Source organism: Thermobia domestica, chromosome 17, assembly GCF_964235325.1.
Source record: "Thermobia domestica chromosome 17, izTheDome1.hap1.1, whole genome shotgun sequence".
NCBI classification, from domain to species: Eukaryota; Metazoa; Arthropoda; class Insecta; order Zygentoma; family Lepismatidae; genus Thermobia; species Thermobia domestica.
In genome coordinates, this window is record NC_137470.1 from 136,874,632 (window position 1) to 136,900,128 (window position 25,497).

The window sequence follows — 25,497 nt, forward strand, 5'->3', positions numbered from 1 at the left end:
TGCAGGAGAAGCGAAAAACAGTATCCTGGTTAGATTTTTCCCTTTATAAAAGTGATGTTATAAGTAATATTTGATGCTGCACGTAACTTAATATCTTCTCAAGTTACTTGAGAAGGTATCAAGTTACGTGCAGCATCAAATATTACTTATAACATCACTTTTATAAAGCGCAAAATCTAACCAGGATACTGTTTTTCGCTTCTCCTGCAAAATGCACATAGCAGGTTTTGAATTGCCGACGACGAAATGCAGAGAAAACTAAATACATGGAAGTGCGTCGGGACCGTAATACGGCAAATTGTGGAGGCGTTAAAATATTAAATAATACTTTTGATAAAGTGGATACTTTCAAATATTTAGGATCAATATTAACAGAGGAAAATCATATTCACGAAGAAATTAAATGTCGACTAAAAGCAGGGAATTCGTGTTACTATTCGGTTCAAAATCTCTTGTCGTCGCGAATTCTGTCGAGGAATTTGAAGCTTAAAATATATAAAACGATAATCATGCCTGTTGTTCTGTATGGTTGTGAAACATGGTCGCTTACTCTGAGGGAAGAACATGGACTGAAAGTATTTGAGAACAGGATCCTGAGAAGAATATTCGGACCCAAGAGGAACGAGAATGGGGAATGGCGGAAGCTTCATAACGAGGAACTACATAGTTTATACGGTTTACCCAACATTGTTAGGGTCGTCAAGTCTAGGAGGCTTAGGTGGGCAGGTCATGTAGCTAGAATGGAAGAAAGTAGAAACGCTTTCAAAGTCTTGACTGGTAGACCCATAGGAAAACGACCATTAGGAAGACCTAGGCGCAGATGGGAGGACAATATTAAGATGGATCTCGCAGAGATAGGAATACAAAGTAGAAACTGGATGCAATTAGCTAAGGATAGAAGTCAGTGGAGAGCTTTTGTGAACGCGGCACTGAACCTCCGGGTTCCATAGGCCATAGAGTTAGTTAGTTAGTTAGTTAGTTATATTCAATAGTATTTTAAAATGTTTTTGGGACAATAGCTTTGTTCATGGACAGAAATATTAACTGTCCAGCATGCTCAGCGGTAAGATTATTTGTGTACACAAATATTTTCTCGCTAATTTTGTTAATCTTGAAAGATGGTGGGAATGATTATTCCACCAAAGTAGTGGCTCTTTCTCCAAATCTGCATCCCTAAGGCTTAGGTACAGGTTCAATTATTCTATTTGACTGCCTTCTTTATCCTGTCACCAAATGTCCTTCGTTTTAGGCAACTGTCTAAACTTTTAGTACCAACATTCCCTCGATTATCTTTTTGAGGATTTCCTGCTGGAATAAGTCTCAACTTATACAGTACTCTACCTTTTGTTATCTCAATATTTTTACCCAAATTATCTTCTTTAAACCTGAGATCTAAGAAAGCACAAATTTTCAACAGAATTCTGCTTCCGTCATCCTTCTCGAATCGCGATTTCAGAAGAGACAAAATTTTCATTTTCATGCTTCTTTCATCTTCTTTGAGTGCAGCTTCTAAGATATGTTCACTATCTTCCTCTTCAGTCAAAGGGTCATAGAGTGAAAGATGTGTTTCCTGTGTACTTGCTTCATCTTGTTCTGATATATCGTCTATCAGTTGAGATTCTTCGAGGTGAAAATCTTTTGAAATTTGTTCATATGATGGCCATATGTCCGACGCTGTAACAGATGTTTCTGCTGACATACTGTCACAAAGCATTTGTAAGGACGATAATATTTAATAATTCTAATTAATAATCATAGTTAATAATTCTGTTTCTTCGTTCTGAAGGATAAGATTTTTATATATTGTTTGAGACAGAACTTTTGCTATTTCTTCTTAGTGTGTTAAAACTACCAGTATCAAAAGGAGAGTAAACAATCATCTTGTTGGCGTGCATGACGGAAGTATTTTACGCAGGAGGTTTAATTCATCTTACTCTTCTTGCAGCGCTTGTCTCATTTTCCTGCTTTGACTCATAATTTGTCTGTTTCCGAAGGTGCCTGTAGCTCAAGGGCTTTGTTTACTCTAATATTCAAAGTATGGCCGAAACAGCTCAAATGTTGGAAATCGCTCAAGTCAACAATGACCTTTACAATATTGGCACTACTGTTGTTACACAACGAACATTTTCAGTTGGTATTTCCCACATATCTATACTAAAATATAAAGCCTCTAATAGATTTGATTTCGGAAAATCGGAATTCCGGAACTTCATCGCAAATATCGGAAGTTCGGAATTCCGGATTCTTGGAACACGATCCGAAATTTCGGAAGATCGGAATTCCGGAATCTCGAAACAAGATCTGAAATTTCGGAAGATCGGAATTTCGGAATCCAGAACACGATACCAAATTTCGGAAGGTCGGAATTCCGGAATCTTAAAACTCCATCGGAAATTTCTAAAAATCGGAATTCCGGAATTTTCGGAATTCCGGAATATTGGAATTTCGAAATTCCGAGATTCCGAAACACGGAATTCCGAAAAATTCCGGAATTATCGACATTCCGAATTCCGGAATTGAAATCTCAATTCCGAATTCCGGAATTGAAATCTCAATTCCGAACACCCCTACTAGGGATAGTTTACTCTTGGGAATGAGTTTTCTTCGGAGTTTACCGAAAACATCCATTAAATGAAATGAAATTAAATGAAATCTTTGAGTTTTACGTCCCACGGGTATGCCGGTTAGGATAAAGGAGACGGTGATGATGAGTAATGAATGAAATGGTGGAATGAAAAAGTGGGAGGAAACGGGAGAACCCCGAGAAAACCCACGCACACGGTTTTTGTCCACCACAAAGTTCACTTGGCGGGGGCTGGGATCGAACCCGGGACCCCAAGCACGAAAGGTGAACGCTCTACCACTGAGCCACCGCGGCCCCCAACATCCATTAAAGTTTGTCTATATTTCGTAAATAAATGTTTCCGCAACATTGCAGTGTAACCTAGTCCAATGTAAAAAAAAAAAAAAAATCGGAGCGAAGAAGTTCAATGTACTTGCTCGGACCTTTTGTTGAAAAGTACAGTCATATTAAAAGAACTGATACCTACTTTTCTTTTAACTACCGTATTCCCATAACTGTGCATAGATAATTTGGCATTTTGATTTCAAATAAACAACTTAAACAGCTAAAGAGACTTTTTATTTACTTCCGACAAAGGATAAAGGTACAGGACATTTTAAAAGAAAAATAACTAGGATTTTTTTCAGCAAGATTTTAAATCATAATTATCTTTTTACAGGGTGATTAGTTAAACTTGAGGCATCGTACCAAAAACACCTATCGTATCAAAAATGTTCCAAAAACCTTAATATTTGAGAGAAAGCAATTCATTACCGCAAAAGTTAGCCTATCCACACCTTTCTGAACGTCCGTCATAGAATTTTAATGTAATTGTACTGATCTTTGTCCGAATACTCCCAAAATTTCTAACCCTAAATTTATATGTACGAGTAATTTTATATTATTTTCATTATTATTTTTTTTCCAGATTGTGGTATCATTACTTAATAATAGGCCTTCAGCGAACGACTTCTTCAACTCTACAGTTCTTCAAGAGTGGACGAGAGCAACAAATGTGCGTCTTCGACTTCTACGAACCAAAACTCTGCTTGGCCATTTAATGTCTCTTGCTCGGCGGGACCCTACAGTTACTCGAAGAGTATGTATATATATACACATTTCTGTAACTGATTGCTCTTTCCTTGTTTCGTGCAAAATCTACACCAGAAATGGGGTAGAAAGGCAATACTTTATTTGCTCTTGGTTATCTTACAAGGCACATTCACGAAGTGTCCCCTCGGGATTCGTGTAAAATTGATTCAAATGCAAAGTTCTCCGCGGTCCAATATATATATTGTACTAATTTTAGCGGCCCATACCGGTAATTTGCATATTTATGGGCCTTCATATACCCGGAATTCAATCATACACACTACTGTAACGCTCTTGACACAAAATTGCTTTTAGTTTCTTTATACGTAACTAGACATGAATGTGGGCATATGCAAAACAAATTGGATCAAATAATGCTTTTCTGACACATGTTATCCACCATATTGGATTCAATTCTCGGTTTTTCAAATTGGAGTAGGTGCAAGTGATACATGAAATTGATGTACAATTTTCTCGGAAATTCATTGGTGTCGTGAGTTTTACCGTCGCTTGTACCATTTGCAAGATATTGCATGTTAAATGCCTGGCATTTCACGAATATTGAACCAAATAGAAAGTTGTGCGGGGCCTCGTGTGTATATGTAATTGATTTATCGTTGACGAGATATTCCCTGCACGTACGTAAATACAGACACACAGACGTCAATACAGAAATAGTAGGTCTTCACCCAAATCTAGTCGTATCTGGATTTACATTAGGCATTTTGACTGTAAAACAATATCCTTGTTATAGTATAACATGTGTGCGCGCCGACTATGTGGGTGCTCCGAGGCTCCAGCAACCACACAAATAATCTTGTGGGTGCGGCGCATTCACAAGATTTATAGTTTGATAAAAACAAAATGGAAGTGCGTCGGGACCGGAATACAGCAAATTATGGACGCGTTAAAATATTAAATAATACTTTTAATAAAGTGGATAGTTTCAAATATCTAGAATCAATATTAACAGACGAAAATCACATTGACGAAGAAATTAAATGTCGACTAAAAGCAGGGAATTCGTGTTACTATTCGGTTCAAAATCTCTTGTCGTCGCGAATTCTGTCGAGGAATTTGAAGCTTAAAATATATAAAACGATAATCATGCCTGTTGTTCTGTATGGCTGCGAAACATGGTCACTTACTCAGAGGGAAGAACATAGACTGAAAATATTTGAGAACAAGATACTGAGACGAATATTCGGACCCAAGAGGAACGGGAATGGGGAATGGCGGAAACTTCATAACGAGGAACTACATAATTTATATGGTTCACCCAACATTGTTAGGGTCGTCAAGTCTAGGAGGCTTAGGTGGGCGGGTCATGTAGTTAGAATGAAAGAAAGTAGAAACGCTTTCAAAGTCTTGACTGGAAGACCCATCGGAAAACGACCATTAGGAAGACCTAGCCGCAGATGGGAGGACAATATTAAAATGGATCTCGCAGAGATTGGAATACAAAGTAAAAACTGGATGCAGTTAGCTAAGGATAGAAGACAGTGGAGAGTTTTTGTGAACGCGGCATATAACCTCCGGGTTCCATAGGCCATAGAGTTAGTTAGTCAGTTAGTTAGTTAGAAACAAAATAAAATAAATATTTGTTACTTAATGATTACATATGTTGAGAATTTTTATTACAGTAACTTATCCTTAACATTGAAGTCGGGTTTGAACCCACTTCTCTTGCGTTTAAGTCAGCCGTGTTATCGACTGAGCTAGAGTAGCCCTGATTTATGTTAGCGGTAGGCCTATATTTTACTTTATCACAGCACAGTCCTTTAAAATACTGTTCATAACAAATTTTAACTAAAAGGAAATCAATAAAAAAATATATCGAGATTCCCCTGAAAACATATAACATTTCCTGCCATTGATATGCACCCACATAAATTTTGGAAAGTCGGCGTCGTTGATAACATGGAAGTAATAACAATCACTCACAGAAATGTAATAAGATTTTGACACCAATGTTGTAAAGACTTTTTTTAATATCTAATGTATTTTTCCAGATTTGTCAATATCAAAAACGTAAGCGTAATTGATATTACTCTGCAGTGTCTATTAGCGAAGTGCCTCGAGGAATTTAATATGCAATACCTTCCAAACGGTACAAACTATGGTAAAATTCACCGGTGAATTTCTGAGAAAATTGTACATGGATTTGATGTATCACTTGCACCTATTCCCATTTGAAAAACCGAAAGTTGAATCCAAGATGGCAGCCAGGGTGGGTAACATGTGTCAGAGCAGGGACGTACGCAGGAGGTGGGGTCCGAACCCCCCAAATCGGGACTTTTTTGTAAATTTAGTCTAATTTTAGAGGCAATTTTACAATTTTTAATATAATTTAGCCTGAAATTGTGTTTGGACTTCCCCGAAAAGCTTTGGACCCCTCTCGAAAGAATTTCCTGCGTACGTCCCTGTGTCAGAGAAGCAGTACTTGACCTTATGTATTGTTGAGGTCAGCTATGGAATTCTAGATAAACATTGACCAGTTTTTTCCACCGAGTTTTCCTGCTTTTGACAGAACTTGATAATTATAATAGTTTTGCACAATGCTCTAAATGTTAAATGTTCCAACCCTGTATATTGAAGAGTGTTAAATGAACATTTAATATGCAACAAACTTGACTTGCTAATAACTTTTCGGCATCAGACCACTGTTGCCAAATTGTAGGAAATTTCCCATAGACCAAGGAAAATTAAACGTGGCAAATTTAAAAGTGAGAAATATAATTTTTAATATGCTGAAGTAGGTTACACACAAAAATCAACATTACTATTAAAAAGAAAAAGAAGGAACTCAAGGTTACGTGAGTAATATTAGTTGGTGATAGGCCCACATCCTGTACTAGCATTTCCAAAAATTGTGGAACTTAATGCAACGCAAAACATGCAAAAATTATTTAAAACCGTATTCCTATTATTGTAAACTAAAATGCAGATTTTTCGTTCCGTTGACGCAAACGGTTATGGAATGTGGCCTATAGTTCTAGTGAATCAATTTTACTCCCAGTAGACTGTAGTGTTATTTCCTCTGTATTATAATTAATGTGTATATAGTGAGCTTAAGTGTAATAACCTAGAATATTCTGAATTTATTATAGTACTAATTCTTCTAACATCAAGTAAGTCCCTATGCAAGGATGGCGAGCAGCAGCGCAAATCTGTCTAAAAACATTGGGGGGGGGGCTAAAACCGTTCCCGTATTTCTTAAACGATGTTCAAAATATTTATAAACTTCAAAACAATGCTGTGGAGGACCAGAGAAGCAGAATTGTCGTTGACACTGGGAGGCGGGCAGATTTGAGGCTTATTCTGGGGGACATCAATTTCATCTCAGTTTCCTTTGTGGTAACCGGACACAAATCATCACATTTCTCCCTAAAAAACACATTTCAAACCGGATTATTGGGGAACAGTCCTCCCAGTTCCAGGATTGGAAGGGCCGTATCTCCCTCATCGCCCCCGGGATTTGCGCCAGTGATGGCTAGACATGATGGGCCTTATGCAGAGTCGTTTTGACGCGTGTTTAGCATCATACTAAAGAGTTCGACTAACATATGTTTCCTGCAGTAGTCAGACCTTTAGTATGATGCTAATCATACGTCAAAATGATTCTGCATAAGGCCCGATATGTCACTTTTTGGCTATATTCTGATTTTTCGCTCTGGTAACTGGTCACGTTGCGAGTGACATTTCTCTGCTGGAAACAGTTGATAACGGTTTAATTAAAAATTCCCAGTGTTTCTTCCATACAGTTTCTTGGGGGCACTGCCCCTCCGAGAAGACCAAAATAATACGCCTATAATATAATAATAAATAGAAAAGTACCACCAATGCCCCCGGAATACTAAGTGTGCCATCCCGGATCATTCTTTCTGAAAGAAACACTATTCCCTATATATATGTTTCATTTTCATAGTGAACTGAAGATATTTTAAATGTAAATGTAAACATACTGCCACTGTCTTATAGATATAATGTATGTTTGAAACGGTGTAATAAAAAATATACACATAATTTAAAAAGAAAAGAATAATTCTTGGTGAAATAACGCCAGAAGAAACCTGTAAAAAAAAAGAAAAAAGGCGAGTTGTCTGTCCTACTCTCAGTAGCATTAGAAAATGTTCCTAGGAACAGTCTTGGAAAGTTTTACCCACTTAGTCACAGATTTGTTAATTTTAAATTTTATTTTTTATTTCTATAGAATTATTTGGCATGTGGGAAAAATCATAGTTATGTGGGAAATTCTCTGCTACTTGAGGGAAAAGTTTAGGTGTACCTGGTATCACTGAGTAACTGGCCCCGCCATCTGTTGTACGGTTTTAGTGCTTATTGCTAAAAATAGCAGAAGTAAAGTCATTTCTTTGCTCCCAAGCACTGAACGATTTGCTATATATATTACAATGACAGAATCTAGAATTGTGTGGTGTGGAAACCTATCTGAAAAAGTAACTGAAAAATTTTTGTATAAACTATTTGTTCAGGCTGGACCCGTAGAAAATGTTCGAATCCCTAACGATAAAGATGAAAAACAAAGAGCTTTTGGTTTGGTTACATTTAAACATGAGCACTCAGTAGAATATTGTATGAGATTACTTGGAGGAATTGAACTGTTCAACAAACCGTTGATTCTCGAAAGGATAAAGTCAAATTTTGACATTCCAAGGGATGACCAGAACCAAGTGTTCCATCCGTTACTACTGCCTCAGCTACCACTAGTTTCAGTTCATGGCGGATGCTCTGTATTCTGTCCCACCCAACAACGCGATAGTGTTATAGGAAATGTTCCTGTAATGCAAGGGATGAATGCGCAGAATAGTTTGAGAGACACATGGAATAGAAGTGGGCAGTCATATGCCTGTTCGACTGACCGAAAGAGAGGTTTAGATTGGGGAAGGTCCGAGGACAGTACATCAGCAGATGAACCACCATCGAAACAGAATCGCAAATGAAAGAAGCAGAAAATATTACAGAAGTTAGTGTGACCGTGCATGGACTAGATATTATGGATTTGGTTTGTTGAAGGGACGGGAAGCTTTTAAAAGTCAACGGAAAACATGTTATTTACATAATTTCATTTTTATTTGTTAATAGCCAAACATTAATTCGAAGCTTTTGGTCACATTTCCTATTGGACCCATGTTTCTAACCTCAAGTTGAGCGTATCTTTACGTAGAATTTTATTGATCCTGTATTGGCCATGATTAGCATGACAAATCGTTGTGATCGTGATTTATTAAAATTAAAATTTGCACGGCGATCATTACCAGTAAAACTGCAGTATTATTTGTTTAAAGCATGAGTAATTTCAGCAGTTTTTTGTTATGTGAGGAAAAAAGATATTACTGGTAGGGAAAGTAATATAAGTAATTGTTAAAAGGATTTTCTATGTAACCAATGTTTATTTGTTCAATATTTTAATCTTCATCCCTCTTGCATCGTTAAGTGTGTGACCTTTTATGTCTTTCTGTTCAAGAGCCATGATTATACAGTGGAAAAACTGTAGGGGTAGGCTCGTTCAGATAGCATGTATTTTCATCTTCCTATCATACAAGTAAAACCCATGTGCTAACTTATCATGATTATTTGTTTATTACACATGCTTGCACATATAGCTGTAGGAAGGAAATAGGCCTACGTAAAGATCTGTGTGTTTATCGTCTGTAACACTTCTGTTATGGTATTTTTCGCATTACATACACTTTGTTTCAGAAGTTGGAATCCTGTTTGATCCATTATGTAGTATTATTTACCGATATTTCATAGATGGTTAACCGAACACAATAAGTTATTCCATCTAAATAAAGGTGATCAACATATTTGTGATAACGTTTCTTTTTCTTATGCTATAACGTGGTAAATATTTAGCAGAAGGGGTCCAGAAGTAAGTAGTATGTAACACATGCAAAATTTACAGGAGAAATGGAAGATTCAAGTACTTAGACCTAACATAATCTAATCAAATCTAAACTAACCTAAACTAGCCTAATTATAGAAATAAGCGAAATTTTATATTTTTTTCGAAAATTATGCTGGACCCCTACACTAACATAAACTAAACTAACCTAATGTGAACTGAAACTACCGAAACTATTATTTTAAAAAAGAATAGCTGGACCCCCTTCTGCTAAACATTGTCCTATAACGTTTAGGTAAAGTTTGGTATGTGGTAGTTCTTTTGCATAAATTTATTCTAATAGATAGTGCATATCGAATATTTTACCAATTTCCCGTTTTCTCGGGCCCAACTGAAATTGAAAGAATTTTCTTTAGAGTAAGTCATGTCACCACTCCGTGTAGTTGTTTCATTCCAACTACCATCGGAAGGAAGTATACAGGGTGAATCTGAAAGATGTGCACGAACTCGGGGAAGTAATTCGTGATAACAAAAGAAAACAAAAAGCCCTCTTTCATGTTGTCGAAATTCGCGTCGTGTACGAGTGACAGGGGTGCCAACTTGGAATCGAAACTCGAATTCTGACAATTGGAACAGAATAGAAAGATGTGCACAGCGTACACGACGCGGAATTCGACAGCATGCACCAGGACTATTTGTCTTCTTTTGATGTGACGAATCACCTCCCAAAGTATGTGCACATCTTTCTGTTCCGGTTCAAATGTCAGAATTCGAGTTTCGATTTGAAGTTGGTGCTTTTGTCACTCGTACACGACGCGGAATTCGACAATATGCGAGAGGGTTTTTTGCCTTCTTTTGATGTCAGATTCCTGAGTTTCTACATATCTTTCAGGTTCAGCCTCTATAGTATGTTACGCTTCATGCATGACACACGCTTTCATACTTATTGAGTAATTAGCTAGTTGAATAAACCTCATGTCTTCTTACCATTGCAGCAACATTCTTTTTTAAGTGTTGCAAAGTTGTGTTCAAGTGATCAAAACACCTAGAGCTTTTCTATTTCAAGTGTTCCCTCGGAAAATAGGTGGAAAATACTTCGACCCCATTCGCGCCGCCGTTTTATGGAGAAACTTCCCTTTCCTTTGGGAAAGGTACTCTGTCTGCATCCAACTCTTGAAGGATATCGGCCACAGCAACTTGTCCCTCCTCTTTTGAAGAAGGTACGGGAAAACTCACATCGACAGCAGCGCCAGAAGGGGCACAGTTAAAATAGAAAGGCTCTAATCATGTGTATTTTGTACAAAAATAACCATCACATAAGCTTGTGGTTTATACATGATAATTTTATACAAGGGATGAACCAAAACTCAACATGGGGAGCAAGATGACTCAGTGGTAGAGTGTGAGTGGTCCCCGGTTCGATCGCAGACTAAGTCCGTTCGGGGTGACCACATTTTTTCCTGCTTTTCCCGACTCTTCTCACATTAGCATTCCACCAATTATTTTATAACCACTCATTAATCATCCATCTCCTTTAGCCTTAAGAATATAACCATGTTATGTTAAATTTTAAAAGAATATATATACTGACCAGCCAAAACATGATCACCCACTAATTTTTGAACGAAGTCGTTGGGCTGACGTAAAAGACATAGGCCACAACAGAACCGCTCGACAGAAGTGAGAAAGATCTCGCTCGATCAGGCATTGTTATCCTTATGCGTAAAATGACAAAAGCCGGCGGCGGTATATCAGAGCTTGATAGGGACTAGATTACGATGGTCAGAGAACTGGGAACGAGCATTTGGGAAACAGCGCGACTTGTCGGGTGTTCGTGAGCCATCGTGGTAGTTTCTTCCGAAAGTGAGAAATGAATGACGAAACCAGCACCAAACTATACGGCGTGAGGAGGCCACATCTGACTGAAGATGTCAGACGTCGTAGAGTGTCAAGGATAGAGTGCAAATTGTGGCACAGTTAAAAGCAGAGTTTAATAGTGGAAGAAAGCACGAGTGTGTCTCAGTACACCACAGTTCACCATACACTATTAGATTTTGGCCTTCACTGCTGACGACTACGGCTGGAATACATACGTATCCATTGTCATTGAGCTGCTGAGCAATTTCACATTGTATGATCCGATGAATCACGATACTGTCTTTATCACATCAGTAGCTTGGTCAGAATCTATCACTTCAACGAAAATAGCTGCTCGAGACGTCGACAGTAGGACGTTACGTTTACATGCTGGCTCAGTTGTGGTTTGAGAAATCATCACATGGTCTTCCATGGGCTCAGTAGTGAGTGCGGAGAGCACCATAACGGCTCCTTTCTATTGGCTGGTCATTGCTTATCCTGCACACTCATTCATGTCTCTATGTTTCCAGCTGGCAATAGAATCTTGCAGCAGGACAACGCTCCTTGTCATAACTCCAACATTATGATGTAGTTGTTCGAAAAGCACAGTGGTGAATTTCAGTTGCTGTAATAGCCCTCAATCTTAACCCAATTCAACACCTTTGGGATGTCATTGAACATCAGATCAGAGTTCATTGATCCCGTCTGCGGAATTTACAGGAATTAAGTGGCTTGTTTGTGAAGTTGTGGTGCGTCATATCTCCGTCCACATGCGAAGGCCTCATTGCTTTCATCTCGAACAGCATTGCTGCTGTCCTGCGAGCCAAAGGCACCAGATATTAGGTAGATGGTCAGAATGTTTTAGCTGGTCAGTGTATATAATACACGTTGGGTTTACGATAACCTGAAATAGAATTATATTAAAGTAACCATATAAGCGACCGTCTTTACCGTGCCATGCAATTCAACAGCACTGTCATGTATTCCGTAGTTCTCTGTAGGATAATAATGGAGATCCAAATTTCAGTGTTTATCAAATGGAGGTTTTTTTTTTTTTTTTTTTTTTTTTTGCTACTATTCTCCATGGATACAAATTATTATCAAACATACCTTTTTTGTCCATTGATTTTTCCTAAAAAAGCAAGGCCATTCACTATGTCGTGTGAGCTCAACCGAACTCATGTCTTCTGGATAAAGCTTCGCATGGTTGTAGAAATTGACCCGCTATACGAGCTTGTGGAACATTTTAGTGTACAAGATTTTGGTTTCCGAGTTATGGGCTATCAAATTTTCGTCTTTGCATTTTCGAAGAAAGAAAACAAATATAAAACTCAACTGAATTCGTTCGATCTGGATGAAATTTGGCAGAATGGTTGATATTGACCTACTATAGAAGCTTGTTAAATATTCTGGTGCGCAGAATTTTCGTTAACAAATTATCGGGCATTGAATTTAGGTCTCACATTTTCAAAAAAAAAGAGTTAAAACGAACTCATCTTGCTATGGTGGTGGACGTGGGTCGCAGACATAAGCTCACCTATAGTAATGCAAAAGCTGACATAAGCTCTCCACAAATACTGTTACAATTATGTTGTAACAACCTAATAATAATCAGCGACGTTGCTACAGAGAGGCTGAGCCCCCGAGAATGTCTATTGTTGTGGGAAATCTCAACACGTCAAAGGCAGTATTTTTTAGCTATACAATGATAGAGAGTACACACTTCGCAATACATTATATCTATTAAACATAGGTTAAAATACACAATTGCATCATAACTTTGTCGAAGTAGTACATAAAACATATTTTCTATTAAACAGAGTTTAAATTAGATAACTGCATCAGTGCTTAGTTAATACAGTTCATAATACACAATTTATGTTAAACATACGTATATAAAATACTGTTTGTAATTAATTGTATATAAAATTTAAATTATAAATAAAATCATGTTTCATGTTTAAGTGAGCTTATGTCCACTGCCGGTGAGCTTTTTTGGAGGTGTACCCCGTAGACGACCTGCTGTAGAAGGTTGTGAAATATTATGGTGTACGGACTTTTGGTCCCTAAGTACAACTTATTTATTGTGGATATTAACATTTATGATTTGGACTTAAGCCACATTTTCATGAAGAAGAAGAAAAATTTTCTACGGAAATCGTCCGATCGAGGTCAATCTTGGCATAGCGGTAGACCTTAACCTCCTGTACAAACATGTGAAATATGAAATACAAGGTTTTGGTTCCCGAATTACGGACCATCAAATGTAGCATGTGGACTTAGTAAAATTTCCGTAAAACAATTTTAATTAAAGATATGTTTTAAAAATCAATGGAGGACGACTTTTGTTTTGCAATTAGGAAGCTTACAGTAGTTGCACAATAATATATTCCGCAAATACTTGGTAAAAAGAATTCTCCGACTTTTATGGAATAGTATGATATAAAGTAAGGAGATTAGAATATTCAATAATAACAAGAAAAAAATGCTCACTTCTATAGTCTACATCATTGTTAATAGTTAATTGAAGCAGACTTACCTAGTATTTGTGTGTCCGTCTGTCTATTCCACAATAAGTTCTGCAAATCTTACTCATTTTAATGATCTTGGTATGTGCTTTCCTCGAGAGACAGACTAGCACACCCGGCAATCTCCATGTGGGCCAATGTGAGAAAGACGAGAGCACTTATTTCTAGGAAAACAATATTTTAATTGAAAATGTTACCATAGTCATTAAAATTAGATAATAACTTAACTCTGTAGCTAGTGACTGGGTCAATTAGATAGTGACTGGATGGACAAAGTTCGCCAGTCGACCCCTGCCTTCCTCCGCCGTGCCAAAATTAACCTACTGTTTGGGTTTTTGAATCCCTGAAGAATAAGGGGATAAAGTCCATCCAATGTTGCATGTTTCCACAAATAAATATGAAAAAACATCAGTATACATTGCATAAAAATTATTCGATTTTCTCAAAATACATTGTACATACTTTCTTTCGCCGTTTTGATCATGCATGTTTGCTGTGGTTGAAAACGATCAAGAATAAGCGGGTAAAAGGGAGTGAATTTGGAATGTTCTTATTTAAGTAAGATAATAATGAAATAATTTTCGTGGATAACTTTCATGAGAATGATTCGATTTTGATGCAAAGAGATGATTTGTTCATGATCAAAAGTTGAAAAGATATTTCCCTCTATTGTATCTACAAATTACAACAATAAACTTATAATGACTATTTTCAAACATAAGTCCTATTGTCATAAACTGAAAACACAGTAGAAAATGTGCGTAAGTAGGATAGTCGAAACATGAAGTGAAACAAGAGACTTTTCCACTATTCTCAAAGACTTTGGCTTGAACTTTTGTTCGTTCTTTCTTTCTTTGAAAAGATGAGAAATGATTTGATACCACTTAATTACTTGTTGAGAAGTCTATGGATGGAGGCATGTGTTAACACCGCTGCAGAAAAATGTGGGTTGAAACAACAAACATTCGGATAGGAGATTGTACTATAAAATAGACATATTTAAGGTGAAAATGGAGACATTTTACATTGTTTGTAATGTTAGACTCTTGACTTTACATGAAGCCAAAGACTTTCTTCAATTTCCTTTCCCGTTTCCTAAACAGTATTTCGCATGGTTGATGAATTCATTTGATAATAATAATTATATATATATATATATATATAATTTGATAATAATTTATGGACACAACAGCATACAGCCACTAGTGCGCCAAAATATATTTAAATGTTTAAATGTTTATTAGGCAGCAAACAGCATACATAACCACTATTTCGTCCAGACAGTAGATACATGATACATGCAACCCTACATATACGACAGTCATAGAATATATTTAACAGGAGGAAAAATACACCAGTGATACAAGGTATACGTGCAATCGATATCATAAAATAATAGAAACAGCAATAAGAAAATGAACATACAAAAGGTTCAAAAGATTACACGTGACATACAAATAAAGACTCGTAGCAAAGATAAAAAAAAATACAGTATCCGAAAAGAAAAAGAAAAGGTTAAACCTAGAAGAATAGAAAAGAGGGTAGGAAAATTAAAGATAAATGACTAAAATGCAAACTAACAACACTTCAAGAAAACCTTTCCAATGGCACCTCACTAAATTGAATAAATAAATATAATAGGTCCTTTAGAAATTTAATAAGTTCTGAATGAACTTTAGCAAAGTTAATCTGAAAAATATCTAGAACAGAGTAATATTTGTTTGTTGTATCTTTAGTTTTATAAATAGAACATTTCAAACTAGAAACAATCGAAACAAAAGGAACAAAATTTCTAATGTTACGGTAAGGAATTCTTATGGAAAATAAGTCATCCTATCTGAAATAATAATAATAATAATAATAATAATAATAATAATAATAATAATAATAATAATAATAATAATAATAATAATAATAATAATAATAATAATGCGCATGCAATACTGATTACATCATAGTACTATACATAGGATCATACATTGTAATATAAAGATACAAATGAAGTACAATTATTAAAAATAGAATAAAGGATAACAATATATAAATAAGAAAACATAATTACAATGAATAAAAAACTAAAAGACAAACATGTGTATCTGTTCAGAATTTTTTTTTAAAAAAAATATGTAGTGTTCGTACAATTGATTTTAAAAGGTTAGTACAATATATACATATATAAAAAACAAATCCATGCAATACCTAATTAAATATACAAAAAACTAAGGACAGTGAACTACAAACATAAAAGTACTATGAAATTTCGTACATTATTTAAGAAATTATAAAATAATTTACGCACCTTCTTGAAACTCTTATGAAACAAATCAAGAACAGGGTGAAAGTTATTGGTTGTTTCCATAATTCTATATATTGAAAACGTAATTAAATATTTACTCATAAACGGAACAAACTTCCTAATGTTTCTATGAGGAATTCTTATCGAGAAAAGGTTCTCCAGAGCAAAATCTCCATGCAGAATTACATGAAAAAAATTCAAGTCAAAGAGCCAACGACTGTCATAGAGAAGGGTAAGATTAAGGTACGCCGTTATGTCTGACCAACTCGCCCCTCCTATTTCTATAAACTTCCATTTTAGCCAGGCTAGGAATGAATTTTGAACTGATTCAATCGAAGAACTAAAATATTCTGCTTCACTATTCCAAATTACCGTACAATATTCGAGATGAGACCTAACATTGCACATATAGAGAATTTTACAGGTGTTAATATTAGTAAAATTTCGACATAACCATTTCAACATTGTTAAATTCTTCCTAGCTATGGAGATTGCAGCCTGAAGATTTTTCTGAAAAAAGCAATTTTTCATCTACTATTACCCCGAAATTTCTAACATGCTTGACAAATTGGATATCTTGATTTCCTATCCTATACTTGTAGATTAAAGGGTTAACTTTATCTCCCCGAAAATGTTATTCTTTGCGTTTTATTGAAATTCAGGGGTAGGGAGTTCTTGGACCATTTCACTATGATGTCAGATTCACAAGACTGTACCACTGTTTCCTACATATGATTACTGCTTCTACCCTCTGTGGATGAACCTGGCGGGAGCTCATGTGGTTCGGCTTCCACGTTAATCAGTAGGATCACGTCTCATATAGTCTCGCTGCTGAACGAGACGTTGAACTCAAAATCAACTCAATTCTCTGTTGATTCAGTTATATTAAGGAATTGTTAAGCTTCACAACAAGCATTATTATTATTATTATTATTATTATTATTATTATTATTATTATTATTATTATTATTAAAATGTGCATTTAAGGATGTTACTGGACTTGTATCGCTAAGTGTTGTAGTAATTGTTAGAAAGCAGAAGAAACAGTTAATTACTTTTGCAGAAGGAGCAGATCACATCAGGAGAGAGGGACTAAATATTAGAATGATAACTTTTAAAATGGATAAATCTGTAGTGACTTTTTTTAAAAGTTAGAATTACTATTACTATGCTTTGCCATTGAAAAATTATATCATTGTGTTGAAAATCGAAATTTTCGTGAAAATTTAAAACCTGTTGGAATGATCCAGTCTTATTAGGACTCGAACTTGTAACAATCCTATAGCAGAGTTCTCTAGTTACTTTCGTCCTGATTTCTACAACCCGATTACTAATTTTACTGGATTCACCTAATCAAGGGATGTTTCAAAGCGTAACAATCCCTTAATATAACTGTATCCACAGAGTTGACTTGATTTTGAGTTTAACGTCCGGATCAGCAGCGAGTCTATATGAGACGTGAACATACTGATTAACACACAATCCGAACGACATGAGCTCCCGCCGGATTCATCCACAGAGAGTAGATGCAATAACCGTACATAGAAAGTAGTGGTACAGACTTGTGAATCTCCACTTGTTTTTTCATGTTTGTTAGAATATACCGTTATTTCCTATTTGGTGGACATTTATATATTTCGAGCCAATGAAACAATTCGATTTAGTGACACTGTACCTGAATAGGCAACATTGATGCATCATATTTACATTATTACTTATTTTTTGAACTGATGGGATCCACATACAATGATAAAATATACCAATATTAAACCCACTTAATAAACCTTATTATTAACTTCTTCGTATTCGTTTCAACGAGTCTTTATCATCCTCTTCGCTGAGTGTTCGTTAAGGAATTTTTACGTTGATTTATGAACCCACAATACGGTATCATTCCTGTCCGTAGAATTAGTTCACATAATTTGCTCTAAAAGAACCCACTTGATAGTTCTTGCACTGGAGTGCAATCCGACAAATATGTGGCCCCCTGTTACTTCCACGGTTACAAATTCGGAAATGAATAACCAGTTGATTTTAAATCTGCACCCATCCACTGAAGAATTATTTGGACTAGAATTTTTGAAGAAACGAAATAATTGAAAGTACTCCATGTTTTTGACTATTTAATCCTCGGTTTATGTTTCACAGACGCCGTAATATATATTTTAAAACCTAACTAGCATTTACACCAACTCCAAAACTAAATGTTTAACTTCAATTTCAAGAATTATTTTATTTTTTATTTATTTTTTTATTTATTTATTTATTTTTTTTTTGTGCTTTTTCTTGTAAAACATTCTAGTTTGCTTTAAATAATATATATGTATGTATGTATATATATATGTGTGTGTGTGTGTAATAGAAGTGGTTAGTCGAGTTATTGTAAAACCAAGGAAGAATCAGGCTTTTTCTTTCTCATGATCTTTTATATACACTTGTTCCTGTTGAAACCTGACATCTATTTAAGAAAACAAAGTAATTGTGATTTGTTTTTAAAGGAACAAGCTTCTGTATGCAAATCATGGCTTTATAATTTTAAGTTTCAAGAGCAATTTGGTATTACAGAGTGGCGCGTGACCGAATTTGTGGGGACATCCCGAAAGCAAAGAGTATAGTACACGTCCTGCAAACATCGTTGAACTGAAACTGAGGCTTAAAGAAGGACTCACTGGCGTTCCTCAGGACGTAATAAAATAAGCATTCCAGCGAATTTCCAAGACATACTCGTATCATAATGTGTATAACGAGATGGCGCAAATTTTCCGATATCGTCTTCACGAAGTAAAGTAACATGTACGTGCCATAGGTAACGAGACTGTTGATGGCATACTCTCTACATGCATCTAAATCATGAAACGTATTGTTCCCTATATTGATAATTGCATATTACATCAATTGAAATTTTCGTGTTTCCCTGCGCCACCCTGTATTAAGTTATAAATTAAAGTTGCTAATCTTTTAGTGAAGAGGCTCTCCCATCCTTTGTCCATATTGCCTTTCTCCAAGCGCAATACAGGAAGTTTGATCGTAACAAAGTACGATTTTAAAGACTGTTCTGTCAGTGTGAGAATTTCTGTGTAGAGCTTGAACCTCTTTCGCGTGTTGACCTGTGTTTGCAGATGTCTTGATAATTCGGAAACTTCTGTTCCTCTCCTTTGATGTCTTAAATGTTCTCTTACCCGAGTTCAAATATTCCTCTTCATCATGTCAATGTAACATTGGTTGCATGAACAGGTGATTTCGTAAAATACGTAAGAGGTAGTCGGATCAAAAATATAATTTCTGAAAACCAATGACATTTTGTCAAAGTGATTTCCAGTTTTAACAGCGAATTTAATCCCCGATTTTTCTGTTATTGTCTCAAGTTTCTGGAGAATCCCTAGCCATAATGGTAAATAAACTCACTTTCCACATTTAATCTTCGATTTTTGTTTGTACATTCCTTGGAGTTCTTAATACCAGACGCTTTTCTTCCAGTTCAGAATGGTATTCGTGTTGTATCGATTTTTCCGTTACTAATTATGCAGTAAATTCGCATTGTTTCTCCATTTCCTGTGCTACGGAACAAAAATTGAAAGCTCTTAAAAATATATTCTTCCAAACATTAGCTTTTACCAAATAAAAATGGTAGAAAAAAAACGCAAACAAAAGGCTAATACTCACCACAAAAAGCAAAAAAGTATTCTCCTAAGATAAAGTAGCCCTTTTGGAAGATCCTTCCATCTTCAGCTTAGATCCAATTCGAAGAGGATTTGAAACATGGGGGAAATGTGGATAGGTAAAAGGAAAATGGTTTAAAGGATTAAAAAATGTGAAGCACAAGGTTTCTTGTTAAAAATGAATACATGCTAATGGTCACTCACTCGTCACTGTTTACTGTTTCTTTCCTACCTTCCAGACGGCGAAAATATGTAGCAAAAACACTGTTTCAAATCACATTTATTTTCTATCTAAATTGAGTGTAGGTTTCTCGTTGTGATTCTTTAATTTAATTTTTTTTTTTTTTAATTTTTCGTTCATTTGCTGTTGAGATGAGCTGCGAATCCGAATAACTATTGCAGACTACGAGGTTTCAATGTGCGAATGCGCTCAGCTTTTCTAGTGCACATATTCCTTTTCGTTTGGCCTATATATTCTGTGTCACACAGGCATTTAACCCAATAAACACCACTACTTTGTTGAGGATCGGCAAAATAATTCATTAAAATTTGTTATTTATTTTTCTATGGATTTAGTAGGAATATTTGAAACTTCAAAGTTGTGTTTTTGCACTATCTTCTTAATTTTTGCCTTCTGGTCTCGCATTTTTCGGCAAAAATTGTTGTTTAACCTGTAAATGTAAAGGTCCAGAAAATTCAACCCATTATTAAATTCTTTCTCCAATATGAATTCCAATTTGCTGTTAATATTATTGAATTCATGGAGTAGATCCTCCAATTCACTATCCTGTTTGTAAATGAAAATGAGGTAATCTAGAAACCGGTGATATCTAACGAATCTAGATCTTTTCTTCTGCAAAATTTTTGATTCGAAATTATCCAAAAATGAAATGAAATCTTTGAGTTTAACGTCCGACAATTATGCCTTTTAGGCTAAGGGAGACAGCTGATTAACGGAAGTGAACGATGATGGAAGATTTGATGGAATAAGTATGTGGAGGGAAATGAGAGTAGCCCGAGAAAACCCACAGACATGATGTTGTCCACCACAAATTTACTTGGTCGGGGATCGAATCAGAGACCCCACTCACTAGAGTTAAGCGCTCTACCACTAAACCACGGTGTCCCCCTCTCGAAATGGTTCGTTACGATATTTGTTTACACAGGCTAAAACGGACTGCCCATTGTTAAACGTTCAACTTGTTCGAAATCCTGGTCTTTGAAAACGAAACTAGTAAGATTCAGGCACCTCTTTCCTCAATATTTTAGTTTCTTCACCGATAATCAGATCATAAATTTTATTTTTCCCTCAACTATTGTTTTGTACATCCCATAGCAAGCTGTGTGAGGTACGGAATTGAACATATCCACCACATCCATGGTAAGTAACTTGAGCGTGTTGGCTTTCACTAATGAAATAATTTCAGACAAGACGTCTAAACTGTTATTTATGACGTATTGAAACTGCCTTGTATTGTTGTATATGAACTTAGTAAGCCACGTAGAAATCTTGTATGTTGGATAATTTCTGCCTGATATGATCGATCTGAGAGGCACTCCTTCCTTGTGTACTTTCGGTAACATAAATATAACTGGCAGAGAAGGTGCGTCAACTTTTAAATATTTAACAGTGCCAGGCTCAATTAACCAATATTTCCCCTGAGATTGATGTTTATCTGACGAAATTTCTCCCCATATTCTTCCTTACCAATAATTATAAACGAATTTTCTTTATCCGATTTTATGCACGAAATTATCTTTTAACCATTTTTTAATTTAAAAACTAACCTTCTTAAACCTGATTCATGTGGCTTCAGCTTTTTTTTTCTTTCTTTTTCTTTTTAGTCCTTAAGGGACATGTACCGATGATGACGAAAAGGAGTCGTTGAAACATATGTGGAAAAGTTAATAATTGATGCTCAAGTGATTTGTACATTAGTTAGTTTAGTTTAGTCATTTTGTGTGGCAGATTTTCTGATTATTGTTAAAGGAATGGTTGATTGCTTAATTTGGATTTTAACATTATTATTAACTCGCACAGGAAATCGAACTCAGGCTTGCTGCACCAAATGTGTGTATGTTAACCAAGTTAGCCACAAGGTAATTGTCATATACAATATTGTAAAGAACTGAGAATCAGATAGAAGAATTTATATAAAATTTGGAAAAGCAACATATTAGCGATGGCCTTCTGTAAGTTTCTGCTTTATAGGCAACAAAGTACGGTGTTAAAAGAGTGTTAGTAATTTTCCTCGTACAAAATGCATAGAGTTTAGACTGACATATTTATCGTTGAGCTTAATAACTTGCAACCATTAGATATAGGTTATGTATTTTTGATTAACTATAGTTCGCATGAAAGCTGTGTTTGTCGTCAAATTAATAGATTCTTGTATAAAAAATGCTTTCATATTTGATACTTTTATTGTTCAACTTCACTTAGCAAAACATTTTCCCTGATTTTATTTTTTTTTTTTTTTTTTTTTTTTAATTTTTCTAGTATTACTACTCAATAAAAGACATAAGCATTGGAGGAAGATGTGTGTGTAATGGACATGCTGATTTATGCGACATTACTGATCCAGAGGACCCATATAAACTACTCTGCCGCTGCCAGCACAATACGTGTGGTGCTCAGTGTGAAAGATGTTGTGAGGGCTATGTTCAGAAAGCATGGAGACAATCAAAAAGCTACAATCTCTTTGTTTGTGAAAGTAAGTGGGCAATATTAATGAATCAAGTTAATTTGTAATTGTGATATCCGAAAGCGCATGTGATAAATTCTTGATTTTTTAAAATTATTTACTTTCTTTTTTAAGTGTCGCGTTATGGTCGAATGTTTTCAACCGTTACTGGACATTTTTATATAACCTCATCGAGCCAATATATGAAGTGCATTTACTTTTCGCACGCCTCCTGTCGATATTCTTGAATAACTAAGCTCTCTACTAGCGTCATTAGATACTCAGGTTTAGCTTTCCTAATGATTTAACCCGAGATATTAGAGAATTTGTACTTATTTGTATTATATACTGTTTTAGATTCGAATTTTATAATAAAGTTTGGTAGTGGGAGAAAACGATTCCGAATTACCATTTGTTCTACCTATGCTCTGCCTCTACCTGCACAACCAAAACTTTACAGTTTTCTTGTTTTTATATAGCATTTAATGCTTCCTATACTGTACTATGGATTTGATATTCTCAATCTCCTACTTCTAGAATGCAACTGTTTTGGACACTCCGACGAGTGTATTTATGATCCAGAAGTTGATGAGAAGAGACTCTCCCTTGATTTACAAGGCAGATATGAAGGAGGCGGTGTATGTCAGAATTGCAGAGACAATACCGAGGGTATCAACTGTGATAGATGTAAAGCAGGGTTCTACAGACCTTTCGGAAAACCGCTCAATGCTACTGATGTTTGCCAGCGTAAGTATTATAGTCATCTTCATACTTGGAGTAATACATGTTAAAAATAAATAAATAAATAAAAGACTTATACAGTATATGTAAACGGCAAAGTAGTATAAGTTTGAAAAAAAAATCATATCTTTGAATTCCACGTGTGATTTTATAGATGTCTGCACTTGCTTTTCCATCATCATGAGTCTTATGAGTCACCCTTAAATGGAAGTTCAATTTTTTAGGTTAACGAATCGATAATATTACAATAAAATTGTATTTGAAAGTGTCGGAAGGAAAATAAAGTTAATAAATTTCAACTAAACTTCCATAAAATATTCGTGGTGAAGAAATTGTCATTCATTTAATATCCAATTGACTACATTAGTATAATATAGAATTCATCATAAAAATCATGCATATAAAGAACAAACAAACATATTACCAATCACAAGCGATAGTATCATAAAATTTCAAATTATTACTAAAACTATTATATCTAATACAACCAATTCTTTGTTTTTCTAATTTTGGCATCTTATCACTAGTCCATTCAAAATTCATTTATAGAGTTTTGTAATGTAAGGAAAACTGTGTTATATGCTTTTTTACATTCATGGTTTACTAGCAGCGTTCACCCCGCTTCGCTGCGGTCACCCCGGAACGCAATAAACTTTGTTACTTAGATAATTTTTACTTTTTCGCTTTCAAGTGATATGATAAAAACCATAGAAGATTGCACTAATGTTAACATTATATCGCCTGTCATTTATGTTAACCCGCCCCGCTTCGCTGCGGTCACCCCCGAACGCAATAAACTTTGTTACTTAGATAATTTTTACTTTTTCGCTTTCAAGTGATTTATAGCGCCTGTCAGTTATGTTAACCCGCCGAGTCACAGGGTCATGCGGGTTGCATATAAATACGTTTATTTTTATACCTATGATGAACTAATAACAAAGGATTTGTACGTATGGACACCTAAATGGTCAATTATCTCAAGACACTGGTAATTGAAAATTAAAGTGATATGATAAAAACCATCTAGGGTCCACATCCTAACAACCCCCCAAAAATGAAAGAAATCGGTTCAGCCGTATTAGCGTGATGAGCGGACAAAGGATTTTTTCTACGTATTGACACCTGATTGGTCAATTATCTCAAGACACTGGTAATTGAAAATTAAAGTGATATGATAAAAACCATCTAGGGTCCACATCCTAACAACCCCCCAAAAATGAAAGAAATCGGTTCAGCCGTATTAGCGTGATGAGCGGACAAAGGATTTTGTGCGTTCTCTTTTATTCATGGTTTATATCGTTGAACTCCATTTAACTGTGCTGAATATGATGCGAAATTGTTTCAATTCAGGTCATGTCGCATTTTGGTTTTATTATTAGTAGAAGTATATAATTCTTAATTCTAAACTACTGACATTCTTTTTAGTCAAAGGACTTGTGCACAAAAAGAATTTTAGTAATTGAGTATATTCCTTCTCTTAAATGTCATCTTTTAAGATATTTTTGTTAAAATCTGCACAAATAATAATATTGTTAAGTTATTAAAGATAAGAGTTAACAGAGTTTCGAGTTGCTCGAGAACATATTATGCTTACTTTGGTTAGGTGTTTTATATACATGGTATTAAAGCTTTGTTAGTATTACTTACGTTTATTTCAATTTCTTTTACTATAAATATGGAATTTTGAGTAAATTCCGACATTTTTCTTTTAGTTCACATAAATTTACATAGGCCCTTGACTTTTTTCTCTCCGATTAAAAACAGAAACAAGTTAGCTCATAATTGGATTTTACAAAATGAAATTGTTGTTTGGCTCATCAAGCCCACTGAAGCACTGAAAGTATATTTTCCTTCTCTTTCGTTAACACTTTTATGAAATTTATTAGTTTTTTTTTTTTTTTTTTTTTTTTTTTTGACGATTCCATGTTTCTGTGATATATTTGTGCAAGTCAATTGGCAATTTTTCGATAGAACTTATTTCATAATAGTATTTTGAGCCGTATCTATGGCTTGGGATAATATTTATGCCAATTGAATTTAGTTAGTCATTTCTTAAAGGAGAAACAGATTGCTTTTGCACTATTTTTGAATATTGCTTTTTCCTCAGTAAATCTCTGTGTATTTTATAAAATTCATTGTTTCTGCGACTTGGGATTTGGTGTCTATACAATGTTGTGTATTCAGATTTATGAATAACTACATTTTTCTTCA

At 35.2% G+C, this 25,497-nt stretch overlaps 2 protein-coding genes across 2 annotated transcripts in view; both read left to right on the plus strand.

Annotated features, from left to right (window-relative positions):
* Positions 1-25,497, plus strand: part of LanA (laminin subunit alpha) — a 402,631-nt gene that overhangs the window by 133,671 nt on the left and 243,463 nt on the right. The window contains exons 5-7 of the mRNA XM_081744326.1: positions 3,492-3,662; positions 22,362-22,575; positions 23,083-23,292. Of these exons, the coding sequence (XP_081600452.1) occupies positions 3,492-3,662; positions 22,362-22,575; positions 23,083-23,292 (595 nt within the window). The remainder of the gene's footprint in view (positions 1-3,491; positions 3,663-22,361; positions 22,576-23,082; positions 23,293-25,497) is intronic.
* Positions 6,452-9,474, plus strand: LOC145673732 (myelin expression factor 2-like). The gene has a single exon (XM_081743449.1). It carries the CDS (start codon positions 8,068-8,070, stop codon positions 8,614-8,616), a length of 549 nt encoding a protein of 182 aa, XP_081599575.1. The 5' UTR covers positions 6,452-8,067; the 3' UTR covers positions 8,617-9,474.

Bases quoted from the DNA above. Each gene is read 5' to 3' on its own strand.
- LOC145673732 (XM_081743449.1), top strand. From the start codon at position 8,068: ATGACAGAATCTAGAATTGTGTGGTGTGGAAACCTATCTGAAAAAGTA.